A 14,579-nucleotide genomic window follows, 5' to 3' on the forward strand; every position below is an offset into this window, starting at 1 on the left:
CACATTTGGTATGTAGAGATAACTGAAATAACAGAAGGACCACAGCAAGCATGTATACCCACCCATGTTTACACAATCACTACTAATAAAACATGCAAGTTTGTGAGTGAGATCATATATCAATGATTATCAATAAAGTAATGAATTTCAGTCAAAGAGTAACGAGTCCAATTTATTTAACCTACTAGCCATTAAATGGATTCTTTATAATTTTTTTGTTCAAGTTGCTGGTCAAATAATTGTTTGGAAGTTTATATTGCAAAGAGAAAAACATTTTGTTTAAGTCTTTCTTCTCCTGGCAAACATTTTGGAAATTATGTTATTGGATGAAGCTGAGCTTGAATTTCTTGCTTTGGGGGGAGAACCACCACTAAACATTTTTAAAAGGTTGCAAAATGTTTATGGGGAAACTGTAGTTACAGCACAGTCAAAAAGTGGGGGGTCAAGGATCAAAGGCGTAGAACAGGAGCCTGTTTTTTTTTTTTTAGCCTTAGTCCCAAAAAAGAATTCATGGAAGAAAGCAAGACATCCAGTCATTGCGCTCTGCTTCTGACGGGCATCGAAAGACATCATTTCTAAAATGGCTGACAGGAAAGGTCAGGCTTAAATAAAACATTTCTGGAAAACATAGATATAAAATGACTTATTATGGAGATTAAATCATTACTTTTTGACTGCCTCTCTTCTCTACAGATCTATCTTGGGTCAACCGACTTGGCAGTTAACACGTAGGACTGTGTGTACACAAACAGATACATACACAGCCCGACAACCTCTCCATAAGGAGCCTTTTAAGCCATTGGGAAATGGTCGAAATCCACAGGCACGAACATCAATGTTGGGCCAGGTGATGCGGCCTGTGTGCTTGATGACTGTTTTTGGTGCAAAAACTGGCAAATGTTCAAGGAAGCAGCAACTCAGGAAGGAGAAATGGATCTGGAAGAACACACTTCTACCATCGTGGGCTTCATCTGAAAATGTGCTGCTGATGTCCCTTCCATCAAGACATTCACTATCTACCCAAACCAGAAGCCATGTCTGAATGAAGAGGTGAGAGCACTGCTGAAGGCTAAAGAATGAGGCTGCCTTCAGGGTACATGAATCATCAGCACTCAGGGCTGCAAGAAGAGTGTTAGCTGTGGGTATCAAGAGCATTAAATACTCTTATACTCAAAAAATCCAGGGCCACTTCAGCTCCAATGACCCATTTGGAAATGCATCACACCAAGGATGCAAAAATGTTCACCTCCCTGCAGAGGCCTGCATCCAGTTGAGTACACTAACAACAACACCCCCTGAGAACAGAATCACACCACAACAATGTGACACACCACTCAGTTTATCCTCAGCAGACACGAGGAGAACCCTGCAAAGGGTTAAGTATCATTTGTACTGAGGGACTATGCAAACCATCTGCCTGAGGTGCTAACAGACATTTGTAACACCTCGCTCCAGCGAGCATTTATCTCAAGATGCCTAAAGACTGCCTCCATCCTTCCCATTTCCAAAACCTCCACAATGACAGGTCTGAATGATTATCAGGCAGTGAACCTCACTCTGGTTGACATGAAGAGCTCTCAGAAATCAAAAACTCAATCGGCATCACATCCAGGAACAGGCTGTACTACTACAAACTGGTCCCTAGCAGAAAAATGTTTGAGGAATATTACTGTGGTGTATTGACCTCTTCTGGTGGACATTCATACTGCTTGGCTCATAACATGCTTTGATGAAACGTACACTTGTTTCTCAGACAAGTTTAAAATATCAAAAGGAAATTTTATTGGGACTTCATTTTGGGTTTGATTGATAATGATGATGAATTAGAGTAGACAGATGCACGGGTGTTCAAGTGTGGGGGAAGTTGGAATGGTTTACCAGGGCCCATAGGCAATTTTACAGGGTGGCAAAGGGTGGCAGCTGCCACCTTCACCAAATGCCTTGCCACCCCATTTGCCACCCCTACTGTTTGAAATAAATCTATCAGTACTACATATAACTTATTTCATTTTTATTGTCTCCATAGTGTGCATAAATATTTTAAACACTAGTGCAGAATGTGTTTTCTGAGTATTCTGAGAAAGTGTTACCATGATTTTTTTCTTTGTTTAAATTAATATCATTCATTATCAGTAATAAAATAAAATTCAAAATGACATAATTAAAAGTAATTTAGGCAAGTTTTATGTTTCTGAAGTGTGTACCAAACTAATAGCCCCTTCACAATAATCAGTAACCAAGAAGTGAATCTCACTTTCAAAAGGGTTTGTATACCCTGAACAAAACCCTCTGTTTAAAGTTTGTATTTAAACTTAAATCAATCATCGTGAATTTTTGAAGGCTTAAAAAAGTATCTGAAGTTAAATCAAGCCACTCTAAACAAGATGCAATATATAATAGAAAATGAAAAAAATAAATAAACATAAGACCCTTTTTCCATTCTGACACTGGCTGCAGTTGACCAATAATTTACTTACTTTTAACACATATCCAATTGCCCTCTTAGAATGCTAAAGGTGAAGGTGAAATAAGTGGTTATCAACTTTATACCAATTAATCTTTTTGAATATATCCACCCAACCATCCATCAATTATTCTAGGCGCTTATCCTCGCGAGGCTCGTGGGAGTTCTGGGATGATATTTGGGGCTGATAAAAAAAAAAATGATGGATGAATAGATAGCTAAAGTTAATGGCCCAACTTGTATTTGCTGTTGAGGTGGTACTGGTGCGTTTATTCGATTTTTAAATTCATTTTACCAGAGCCTTAAACATTTTGGAAGTAATCTGTAGAAAGAATATTGTAATACTATCCTAGGATATAATATGTTTTTGTAGTTTGAGTGTCATCAATAGGCTTGATTTTTGACAATCAATACTTTCAGCTCAAACTTAAAACGATACAACCCTCACGGTAAACAGTTTTAGTTCAACTTTAGGATGGACAGTAAATGCTGTGAGAATGTTGGGGTATGGTGGTTGCGTTCGCGCATGCACGCAGTCAGGGGTTCAGGAGTTTTTGAAAGGGGCCCCACAACTTGGTGCTAGACACCCCTGAATGGATGAACTCGTGCTGTCAAAATCGACCTACAGAACTGAATGAGACGATTGACCTGCTATCTGCTGACGAAAGCAGGATTGGAGACAGTAGCATCAAGTTAGATTGGAAGAGCGGGTCCAAAACGGCTACTTGTTTGAAAATAAGAGTAAAGAAATGAGGGATTTCATTATGCAATATTAAACCAGACAGAGAGTGGTGGTAGGAGTAACTTTTGTCGTTAATGTAATAAACCAAGATACTTTTCATAATGTTATATCACTTTGTGAGCTGAACAAAACAAAATTAAATGAAAGAAGTGACAATATTTTATTTCGAAATCACAAACCGGAAACTAAATACCTTTCACGCTTGTGCGTTTTACAGTCGAATCAACTCGGGAGCGTTAAGATTAAATCAAGTGGATTTGACACTACGGAAAAGGGTAATGAGCAAGTGAGTGCTTTTTTTTAAGTAGGTTAATTAAAAAAACAAACGTCATTGTTCGACTCTTGTGTCGTAGTTAGCCTTCAAAACACTTTTCTTTGTATGCGCGCGACTGCCGTCATCTTTGCTCACCTACTTGTTGACCCTATGATGGAATATCTCACAATCGTTACATACGTCATTTTGATTGCAAGGAAATCGATTCACTGTGGCTATGCTAACACTTAGGTGCAAGTATGGTGGATATCCAGCAAGGTTGGGTTAAGTAGCGGAGCTTTGGACCCCTCTTGAGCGCCGCACTATTCGCCTCAAGTTGGATTTCACCGCAATGACCGAACCTTCAGAACCGATGGCCGGGTAAGTCATTCAAAGGTAATGCCTCGACAGGCTATAAACTAGCACTTATTGAACTGTTGCAGTTGGATTTGGCTCGGGTAGTGTTAAAGTTGCCTTTTTTAGTGCGTTCATGTCAGTATGAATTTACCGCACAGACCTGGAACAGGTGTTTTACGCCCCCCCCCTCACGCCCAAAAAATAAATGAGGGGGAGAGAGGAAGGGAGAGATCAATTGAACAGATTCTCCATTGTTATAATTATTTAATTGGGTGGAAAATATAGCCCAAATATATTTGGGGCACTACTACAGAAGTAGCACAGTAGTGCTATAGAATTGCATGACAGTACTGTATTGTGTTGGGCGCATGAAGCCCTTTTCTGACAACAGAGTTCCAGCATGAGCATGATGAAGCTGCGCCCCCCTCTATGAGCGAGCCCAACAGTTTAATTGTGGCTTGTGTTGCTTTGTGCTAGTGGAGCATCACCAACTCAACTACTGTGTTTTTGCTGTATTGTTAATAATGATTGAACTGATTGCCAGTTGCAGCTGCTCAAGTGTACACCTAGGGCTGTTGATGTTTTGAACTTCCAATTTCTCTATACATGTGTGGCTTGATGCTAGGCATTGGCCAACAGTAGCTTCTGATGATATGTTAACCCAGTGAGCAAAAAATATTGTGGTATCACGGTATTAGAACTTCAGGGATAAAATGTCCTTTTTTAGAATATTTAGGAAAGGCATTGTTTTCTCGGTGAACACAATCTATTTAATTTTTAAACAAAGTATAGAATATTGGATAGTTCTTCTGTTTTAATTCTTCTTAGCAAGTCACCATGTCTCCTCACTGGTAAGCTATTTTTTAAAACAGACCGGTGTTGTTCCTGGGGCTAATTATTAAGTACACACTGGCACCTACAACTACACACATTTTTTATTTGTATTTTTTAAGGTCAGTGCAGATTAATCAATAGGCATTTGTGTACACAAAGTTGAATCGCTCCGCTACATTTCCCCCCAACCGAACCAACCAAGGTTACTTCACAGTAGGTTGATTTCTGAACTCAACATTCTAACGATCGGTTAGATGTGGAGTATCTGTAATTGTGGCTGATCACACCTTATTATATAACATTGCTTTACACCCCATGATCCTCTAATCAACCCTGTGTGGCATATGGGTCAACTCAAACAGTTTCTTGACTATAATATGTTCTATACGGCCCCGCTAGTCTAAATACAGTGTTCTGATTAATATTGTGTTTGTGGAATATGAATTAAACAGAAAGATTCCTCCGTTTCTGTCTATCTCAAGTGGTGGTCATTTTGACTCTTGATAGTTTAACATCACTGGGCTAAGACCAATAGTGGCTCTGGTTGAGAACGTCACATGACCAAACTCAGAAATTCGCAAGATTACCCCTGATAATGACAAACTATCCACACACTCATTTTGCAAAAGAATTTCTTACTATTTTGTTTTGCTGCACATGCTTAAAAAAAGGTCTTTTCAGCCTTTTATGTCTCCCCAGTTAAAAAAAAAAACAAAAAAAAAACTGACAGAAAGACCGAGTGGACAGATTTTTGCTGGTATAAAGTATAGAAGTACAAATAACTGTCTCCCACTCCTAGCACACACCCGTAATTATTGAATTCCACATGTCCTTTTTTTGCAGACTTTCTTTATTCCTGCTTGCTGGTTTATTGTTGATCGGTTGGAAGCTATTTTCACTGAAGTTAAAATGTAAATTTAGTATTTGGATACACTTTATAAAACGCAGTAGAGTATTTGGATGTCATTTGTATAATTCCAAAATTTGCCCCAAAGAAGAATGACTGTATTTTTATCCTACTGCATCTCAAATGATGGGAAAATGTGAGATGGATGCAAATAAAACCTCTCCACCCAAGACTGTTATTACAAAATTGTCCTTGGTAGAGCTTCACGTGGTTAGCCATGCGTATAGCACTGCTGCCAAGGGGAGTTCCTCTTCAGCCAACCCGCCCCCACCGCCGCCACCCGTCCTTTTTAACTTCTAGTACAGTTCTTGTACACAACAATTCTGAAAGCAGAGAGGAGCGTTAAGCAAGTTATAAATTGTTGTGGTAGACTGACTACTTTATAAAATGTCAGAAGTGGTGGTATTTGTTTGTTCTGTTTTGGCAGATGCTTGAGCAACATTACTTTAAAATGTTCTGTCAAGAGCACTTAACATAATGGTCATGATTTGACTTGGACTAGGTTTTTGCAGGTAGTTCACTGATCAGTATTGACCGATAAGACCAATGCCTTAACCTGGTCCATTATTCGCCGAGTATGTGATTTTAGAAATAAACTTTCTTACGTTATCTAGTGTCTAACATTTAGCTAAGATGGCAGAAATACCCTTCATCATAAGTTGATTATTATATGTCCAGGCACCAGAGATGGAAAAAGCACTCACATTGTGCACTTGAGTACAGCAACTTTGTTAAGTAAAAGTGAAAAAGTACAGGCTGTGAAATGTACTCGAAGGGTAAAAGTAAAAGTTATTTTAATGGTTGTTTCCTCTTCACATCATATAATTTGAAGGCTATTAAAGTTGAAAGTAGGTCGCAAAACACACACTTAAAACTGTTCCAGGATTGGTTTCCAAATTGTGATGTTCCAAGTCTTGCTTTTTGTTAATCATCACTTTTCTAATAGTATAACAGAACCGCAGGACCAAAAATACACTTCACATGTAGTTAACCCTAGTCTCCTAATTGGAGATATAGTAAATAATAAAGTGAGATATGGCTACGTATTTTGTAAACATTAGAAATAAAGTGCATTTTAAATGCTCTCCTCTGTTCTATTCTATCACCATAATTGCTGCTTAATGCAAATTGTATTTAGGCTGAGAATGAGATTGCACTGTTGTACGTTAAGTTCCACCTTCTTGTCCCGGAGTTGAAAGGCGATAAACGGAAGCTCCAATACACTTTTCATGTTTACATGTTGAGATTCTCTTGTGTGTTGGTGGTTTTGTAGATATGCATAACAGATTAGCTACTCTAACGCGCTGTAGCAACTGGCTAACTATTGTGTCTATGTTTTTACGCCATGTTGGTGAGGTTGACACTCCCATCAGAGTGTGTATATAAATATATGTAAATATTCAAACCTTTGAAGTGTTACTTTTGGCTGCGATGGGTGGGCAACCAGTTCAGGCTGTACCCCGGGTGGTGCCTGATGACAGCTGGGATGAGATCGAGCATGCCCGCGAGCCTTAAGAGGAGAATTGGCTTGGATAATGGATGGATTGTGTTATTTTCGGTTCTCTTGTCCTAATTGCAACCGTACGTATCTCGATGTACCAGCATCCATGGTCTTTCGATTTTCTTGCATCCACACTCGTAACATGCGCTAACTTTGACCCTATTTGTATTGCCACACACAGAGCGAATCGAATAATGTACTGCGCGGTCGCGCATTGGGGTTCTGCCCCAAGATTTCACAAGTGGTCTCGGTCACTGGGTTTGTCACAATTTAAAATTTGAATCGGAGTTGTACGGCGGCTACAGAAGCTTTGAACACAGGCGAAAGTGATTTTTTTGGTGATGGTTGGGTCCAAGTCGGGTTTCAGAAGGATTGTGGTGGCCCTTAAGCATCACACGTGATGTCATTGACAAGCTGAGCTTTAGGGGTCCAGGAGTACTGCTTCAAATGATGGCGTAGCCAGGAAACAACTACAGCAGCTTGTCCTTCCTGGTCAAATCTATTCTAAGTATTGTCATGCATTGAAAACTACGGGAAAAATACTGCGTAAGTACAGTAACTTTGTTTTTCTCCATCTCTGCCAGGTACTTTGTTCTTGCCCAGGTAAAATGTGTGTCAGTGTTGAGAGTTTAGAGACTGACAACAAAGAGCGGTTCCATATCAAGAACTCTGTTCTTGGGCAACCCATTCCTAGTGAAACACAACACTGGCAGACACCTGTTAAGAAGGGGATCGAACTTTTATTTTCTTGTGTGAGCAGTGTCAAGCATCTACTGCGGGCTATATTATGCAGCTGTTATGGGCTCGACACTTATTTTGGGAAGCCCGCTGTCATATGTTAGTCGCTGAGGTATGTGGGTTTGTTAGCAAGGAAGACTCACCAACTGTGTTGCAAATGAGAGGAATCCTTTAACACAAAATAGAGCCATGGTATTATCTCGTATTCAGATATTGCCTCAATTGACTGATTATGCAAAGGAAGAGTAAATAAATTCAAATAAAAAAAAAATCATTGTTGGCTTACTGATCACTTTATCTTTGCTCTTATGACTGTCCAAATTGTTGCACAGCTGTTTATCGTAGTTGCCTGCTACTGTAATTCTGGTGTCTCATAGTGCTGGAGATTTAAATTATAAAAGACTGCAGTATTGGTCAGCTCCACCCTTAACAGTTATGTTCACGGTCTTGGAGAAATTACCCTTGAATAAAATTGTTCGTCTAACAAAACCTTTCACAATCATAGTCAAGCCATCTCGCCCCACTCGAGTGTGGTGTGCAAGAGGCATGACTAGGAGCCAGTCATGCACTACTCAGGCGCAGGAAAGTGTCCTTGATGTGCCTGTGTACTGCTGTGTGATCCTGTTTCGATAGGATTCTTATGTGGTATTAAAAAAAAAAAGTCCATTGTGCCATGAACCCTGTAATGTTCATATTTTTAGTTTGACGTGTGGTGTGAATTGTGTTCGCTCTGTTGTTAATGATGATGTGAATGTTATATCGATTTACACTCAATCGAACCCTTACTCTAATGCTGTGCTTCTCAAATAGTGTGGCGGGCCCCCCTGGGGCATGTGTGACGCCTGGGGGACATGCTTCTTTTCCCGCCGTTCTACAATAAGGTGTAATTACACATCCGCTCCAGTTGTTGGCAGTGGTGCTCTCATTGCCCATTGTGCGGAGCGAGTATTAACTCTACAGTGTAAGTTTGTTGTGCAACAAAAATGCTATTATTTATAGTTGCGCGCAGAGAGTGGGTGGTGGGGTCGTGGTGCGAATTCTTTTCTTTTTGCTAGCGGGGGCGTAACAGAAAATAATTGAGATGCACTGCACTAATGTAAAATTTAATTTAATATTATTTTTGTATTCATCCTCATATTTGTTTTTAGCCGGTATTGTTCAAATCTTAACAGTACCATTCCTACTCATTCAGATGTATTTTCCAGCTTGCTTGTTATCTAACTAACTTATTTAACTAAGTGAAAAAATGTGGGCATTCGGCGCGTCAGCAGTGAAACAACGTCTGAAAGTCGCATCACTTATGGATGGCTGTTTTCCTGACGAATGATGGGAAACGTAAAAAAAAAAAAATGGGAAACTTAAAAAAAAAAAAATGGCGAACGAAGCACTGACAGAAGTGGGTTTCTGTGTAATCGTCACTTACTGGGCCCAACGCCGAAGGACCTCTCGGTCGGGCACTGGTGAATGCTCGTTTAATTAAATTGTGTATTAAGTCCCTCCTTATTATTTCTTCTCGCTGTTGCTTGGTCACTTGTGTTAATCCCAGCAGTCAAGTGGTGTATGTGTACTTAGGTTTCCATGGAGATGCCTTCTCCATGGCACCCAGGGAGCATGCTGGCTTCGTAGTTGTGTGTGTGCATGCTCACTCGCATGCATGTGCAATTGTGTGTCTTTGGTCTGTAAGGCGTGGTTGACTCCAATGTTTCATTGTTGGTCACTTGCATTGTGTCAAATGCAAAAAAAATGGAGATTAAAACTGCAGTATACATGCGATGTGGTAGAGTATCGTTCCAAAGTGCATGTGTCCACACGCACGTGTTCAGGTGTGGTTTTATATCTGCTAAGAATTTGCTTTTATTGACGACCGGCGCTTCTTCAACCCCTCTAAAAGTGATCATCATTCATGTTTACCACACTTTCCTCATATTGATAATAGTTTGTCTTGAAATTAGAATTATTGTCGCTACATGTAAATTTGATTTTATTGTTGTTGTCGATGATGCATTTCTATGGTTGGCATCTTAACTTTACACTTTATTCTGAATTATATATTTGTCAACTTTATTTCACAACTTTGTCAGACGAGTACAGGTTTGCTTGGAACGGAATGGTGGACATTTGGAACACATCTTGGGAAAGCCATAAATTGACTAAAAATGTACAGAAATAGCTGAAACTCTGGTGAATGGTCTTCCATAAACTGAATAATGTGTGGTTGTAATTTGAAATAAATAGCTTTTTAATCAAAGTCACAATTGAAATTTTCATGGGTACGCATCTTTTTGGGTCACACACAAACATACAATTTTCATACTTTCATTGACTATTCAATCAATGCAGTGCAGTGTCATCAAATTCCACAACACTATATCTAATATTGAAATAATTGAACACTGGCGTAATGATTTACTTGATATCTTACTTTGCCATTAATGTTTAACCTTAAGGTTAGAGTCCGCTTGCTGTGCAGTGTTCATGCATTCCTACATTTTTCTTTTTGCTGAACAGAAATACCTTGACTGATAGCTAATTGAATCGCACGCACAAACATACACGTTCTGTCATGGGAGTGACAAATCCTTGGAACTGGATTTATAAACAGGGGGTTGTCAACAATTGTGGAATATTTAATCTACACAAGGACTCCTTCTGACGTAAGCGGGATGTTTTCCTATTGTTATCTGTCTTGTGTTGAGACTGAGACGGAGTATGTGGAGTTATACAAATAGTTTAGTTCAGCTGGAAGTACAGGTTTATGATTTTCAACAGCAAGCTAAATATATTGTGGCTCATATATATTAGGTGCTTTTATAGTAACAGTTATAAATTGAACTATTCAGAGTTTCACAATTTTGATGGATGGAAGTGTAAAAGTGTCTGAGTGTATGATGTAATAAACATTACAGTACTCCTTCTTTTTTTCTTTGCTGTTAAGTAGTTTATTACAATCATATTATGTCACTTATGTCATTCATTGGCTTCAAAATATAGTATTTAATGACCAAAACTCTCATCAACACCATTGCTTATTCATTCTTGCACATTTAACACTTTATTCTTGAATAGTTTAAATTTTTGTCAATTACAAAATTACCTAAATATCAAATATCATTGCATTTTAGGCGTCTTGCATTCTGCTGCAGCCTCACCTTTGCTGCATTGCATCACTGCACACATTCAAACTGTAAATAATCATCCAACATATGTCTTTATCATATTGATTTATCCTTTTTGTTGTTGTATTTTTACTTTCACAAGTCCTAGGTCTCCTCGAATCCTTGAAAACTCAACCTCTGCTTTAAAATAAGTAATGAAGTAAAATAATAATATACAATCTCTAGCAATAATAAACTGAATGCAAAATTATACAGACAGTTCCTGCTCTATGCATGGGGTTGCCTTTAAGTGGCAGTGCAGTGCCGTGCCTGAGTAGAAGAAGAAAGTTTCAATTTAGGTTTGGTCATAACTATTTTTTACAAAGATTCTGAAGAATCCATGCCTATCTTTATATGCAGTCAACATTCAGGTTGAGTTCAAAATTCTCATTTCCGAAACATTGTGAATATCACGATTACATGTATTTGTAATCATTTAGGTCAGGGGTGTCAAGATCCAGTCCTGGAGGGCCGCTTTCCTGCATGCTTTCAATCTCTCCCGGCTGCAACCCACCTGATTCAAATGATCAGCTCATCAGCAAGCTCTGAAGAAGCCTGATAAGTATCCTGCTCATTTGAATCAGGTGGGTTGCAGCTGGGAGAGATGGAAAACATGCAGGACACCGGCCCTCGAGGACTGGAGTTTGACACCCCTGATTTAGGTTAACCCCATGGAAACTGCGATGCCCATCATGACTTAAATGACTGTCATTTCTGCTTCTTCTTCCTGCATTCATAAACAAAAACGAAAGTGCTAAATTAGCTCTGGCATTTGTACAAATCTGCTTTTTCGTAAATTGATGGCCACTGTCTTGTAGATGTCGCTATTTCGATAAATTCTTGCATCAATGTATGACATTATATTTTATGTCTTTCACCACACTTGTAGAGTGCCCTCCCCGCTCTAAAAGTATGGTGATGTGCAACATTTTCAGTTTTGCCATGTTTGTTTACCTCTGCTTGTGCATTTTAGTACTGTACTCAAAAGACAGAAATACCTTGCCGATAGAGCATGTGCAGAATGCAAATGAATGTTCTTGTCAATGATGATATTGCAAGATGCATTTATGACCAAATATTCATGTCAGAAAAGGAGCCATATAAATGTATGATCAACTTACGTTATCACATATACAGAACAAATTGATGGAAAGCCAGTTTTGAAATCAGAAGCCAGTCAGTAATTGTTCAACAATTTTTCAATTTATTTTAAAAGGGAGAGGATTCGTAACAAATAAAGGGCAGTATCTCACATCTCAATAATGTTAAAAGTGAAGAAAATGTGTTAGAAACAGGAAGTTAACGCACATAATTTGCTCTTCGCGGGCCACCAAAAATGAGGTCGCGGGCCATATCTGGCCCCCGGGCCTTGAGTTTGACACATGTGATCTAAGTGAACCAATTGTGTTGCCAACACGCAACGGGACAAAAATATGTTATTTTTGAGTTTGTAATATTTTTTTCTCCCTATCATTCTTTGTCTTCCAGTAAGGCTTGTCTTTGAGTTTCATCAAGGAAAGGACTTATTATAGGCGCAGTTTTTATTTGTTATACATTTGTTTATCATCTATTGTTTCATAATGTGGATTGTGAACTGTTTAATGACCTTTGCATTTTTAAACTATTCTATTTGCCACTTAGAAGGAGAATGAAGGCTCGGGCGCCACCCCCACCACCGGCCCCTCGTCACATTTTTGCAAAGAGTGTACCTGATGCGGGTGGGACACTGGACATGGAGTCCAAAGAGAACCTGATTAAGCCTACTGTGGATTTTGAATTGACACTACCACAGGGATACCAGACATATCTAACTGAGGATGGCAGGTGAGGAGGACGCTCTCTGACGGTTGTATTTTTAACATGAATTATGTTTATTCTGAAAAATGTGTTTTTAAGTAAAAACTGTCAAATCTAGCGTACGTACTGTACACGAAGATACACTATTTTAAGATCATTTTGCTAGTTGCTCTTAATGTTTTCCACATTTTCGGATACACCAGTAAGAGACCTTTGTCACTGTTTGTCCACTTTGGGTTTTCGTGCCAGTGGGGCCTTTTTAAGGGTCCTATTCCCAGTCTCAGCAGAAGCTTTGTCCCTGAGAGTGAACAGATGGAAGCTGAGCTGTTAACTCTCTCCCTGCCCCTAGTGGATTCTTCTCCTTTCGAGCAGAACATTATGCATTTCACCCCAGTACACAATATGGCTTTAGCATAGACTTTAACGCCCATCTCTGTGAAATATTTCACGTGTTTATGTTGGACCCTGTATGTTGTCATCAGTCATTTTGGCTCAGTCCGTCACTCCGTCATTTTTACCATGCTTCCCTTCATCACTAAATTACAATTCGTCGCCATTACTTTAGGACCGTCAGTAAAACTGTTAACATTGGTAACAGCACACAATGATCTTCATTTAGAAACAGTCTGGACCGTTTTACACGAAAATTCATGAATAAAATGAATTTAAATTCTTATGCTATTACCGCTTCTCGTCCCCTAATTGCACCTTGTCTCTTTTTTCGGTCACATGGCAGTGTGGGGGATGACCAAAAATAGCTTCCGTCTGCACTTATTCGCTCAGTGTTTCAAAGTTAGCATCAGTTGTCAGTCCGCTAGCGAAAACAGGAGTCTAACAGTAACAGATCAACGGACATGTTAAGGTGTAAATGCCCACTTGACAGTTGCTCACAAAGGGTGTATTTCCTTTGCTCACAAGGTACATGATATTCAAGGTGAATCATGCAGTCCATCTGTAGATTTGCTTGTACGCAAAAGAAACTCGGAAATACAAGTTCCGAACTATTCAGAGGACATGCACTATTCCAGAAAATTATCAACTTAGGTGAAAGTGTGTCTGTTTTGTTTGAAGTTTACTGTACTACTAAAGCTAGATTGGTTTCGTAACCCAATCTTCTGGCGTCATCTCTTCCGTGGACCTTCCTACTAACTCCCTCCCTCCATTCCTCCTCACCACCCTCTTCTTCCCTCTGTTTCACTTTGAACACTTCCTCCCCTCCTTACCTTCACTCTTTTTCCCCCTCTCTCAGTAAGCCGCTGATGGACTTGCTGGTTGATCTGTGCAGCCGTTACCACCTAAATCCAGCACTGCACACCCTGGAGCTGTTGTCGCCTGAAGGCCACTCTTTGGGGTTCAAGCCCAACCTGTTGCTGGGCTCCCTCAATGTGGCCTGCGTCCTCATCAAGGAGAAAGCCTGCGAAGAGAAAGTGGTGCGCAGACTGGCACCGAAAGTCCCTGAGGTGATTTCATATAGATAATGTTTGTTAAGGATTCCAAATGTGGGATGATGTCGAGTGACTGTAACTACAACTTATGTGGTTTTTGATGTCAATGTTTATTTTAATATATTCGTATAGTCGTCTGGCTCTGTATGTAATAATAAACATGATTACACTGATAATGCAACAAAATTTGCTTTTACCGCGTATGGCTCGTAATGCTAAAGCCTTCTATTACGTCTATCCCAAATCTACCTTTTGCTTCTGATCACTGGCAGAAAGCAAGTCCTGTAAGGCTCAATGGTAAGATAAGTCTTGCTGCGGCGTGTTTTTTGTTTTTAATTTTTTTTTGTGTGTGTGTGTTTTTCCTGATTACATCCCTCTCAGCTATT

The 14,579-nt window shown here is 39.4% G+C and overlaps 1 protein-coding gene across 6 annotated transcripts in view; it reads left to right on the plus strand.

Annotated features, from left to right (window-relative positions):
• The first annotated feature begins 3,422 nt into the window (after positions 1 to 3,422).
• cobl (cordon-bleu WH2 repeat protein) overlaps positions 3,423 to 14,579 on the plus strand; it is a 47,305-nt gene continuing 36,148 nt past the window's right edge. For 3 of the 6 annotated variants that reach the window (XM_088307259.1, XM_088307264.1, XM_088307263.1), the window contains exons 1-4: positions 3,423 to 3,492; positions 3,712 to 3,840; positions 12,593 to 12,775; positions 13,998 to 14,208. In XM_088307259.1, the coding sequence (XP_088163385.1) occupies positions 3,812 to 3,840; positions 12,593 to 12,775; positions 13,998 to 14,208 (423 nt within the window). In that variant the 5' untranslated portion in view covers positions 3,423 to 3,492; positions 3,712 to 3,811. Of the gene's footprint in view, positions 3,493 to 3,711; positions 3,841 to 10,303; positions 10,451 to 12,592; positions 12,776 to 13,997; positions 14,209 to 14,465; positions 14,491 to 14,579 lie in introns of those variants that run through there. The other 3 variants (XM_088307260.1, XM_088307261.1, XM_088307265.1) reach the window with 3 other exon arrangements.

The sequence above is a fragment of the Idiotropiscis lumnitzeri genome, chromosome 10 (genome assembly GCF_059441095.1).
Source record: "Idiotropiscis lumnitzeri isolate Australia: NSW breed Sydney's pygmy pipehorse chromosome 10, RoL_Ilum_1.0, whole genome shotgun sequence".
Lineage (NCBI taxonomy): Eukaryota > Metazoa > Chordata > Actinopteri > Syngnathiformes > Syngnathidae > Idiotropiscis > Idiotropiscis lumnitzeri.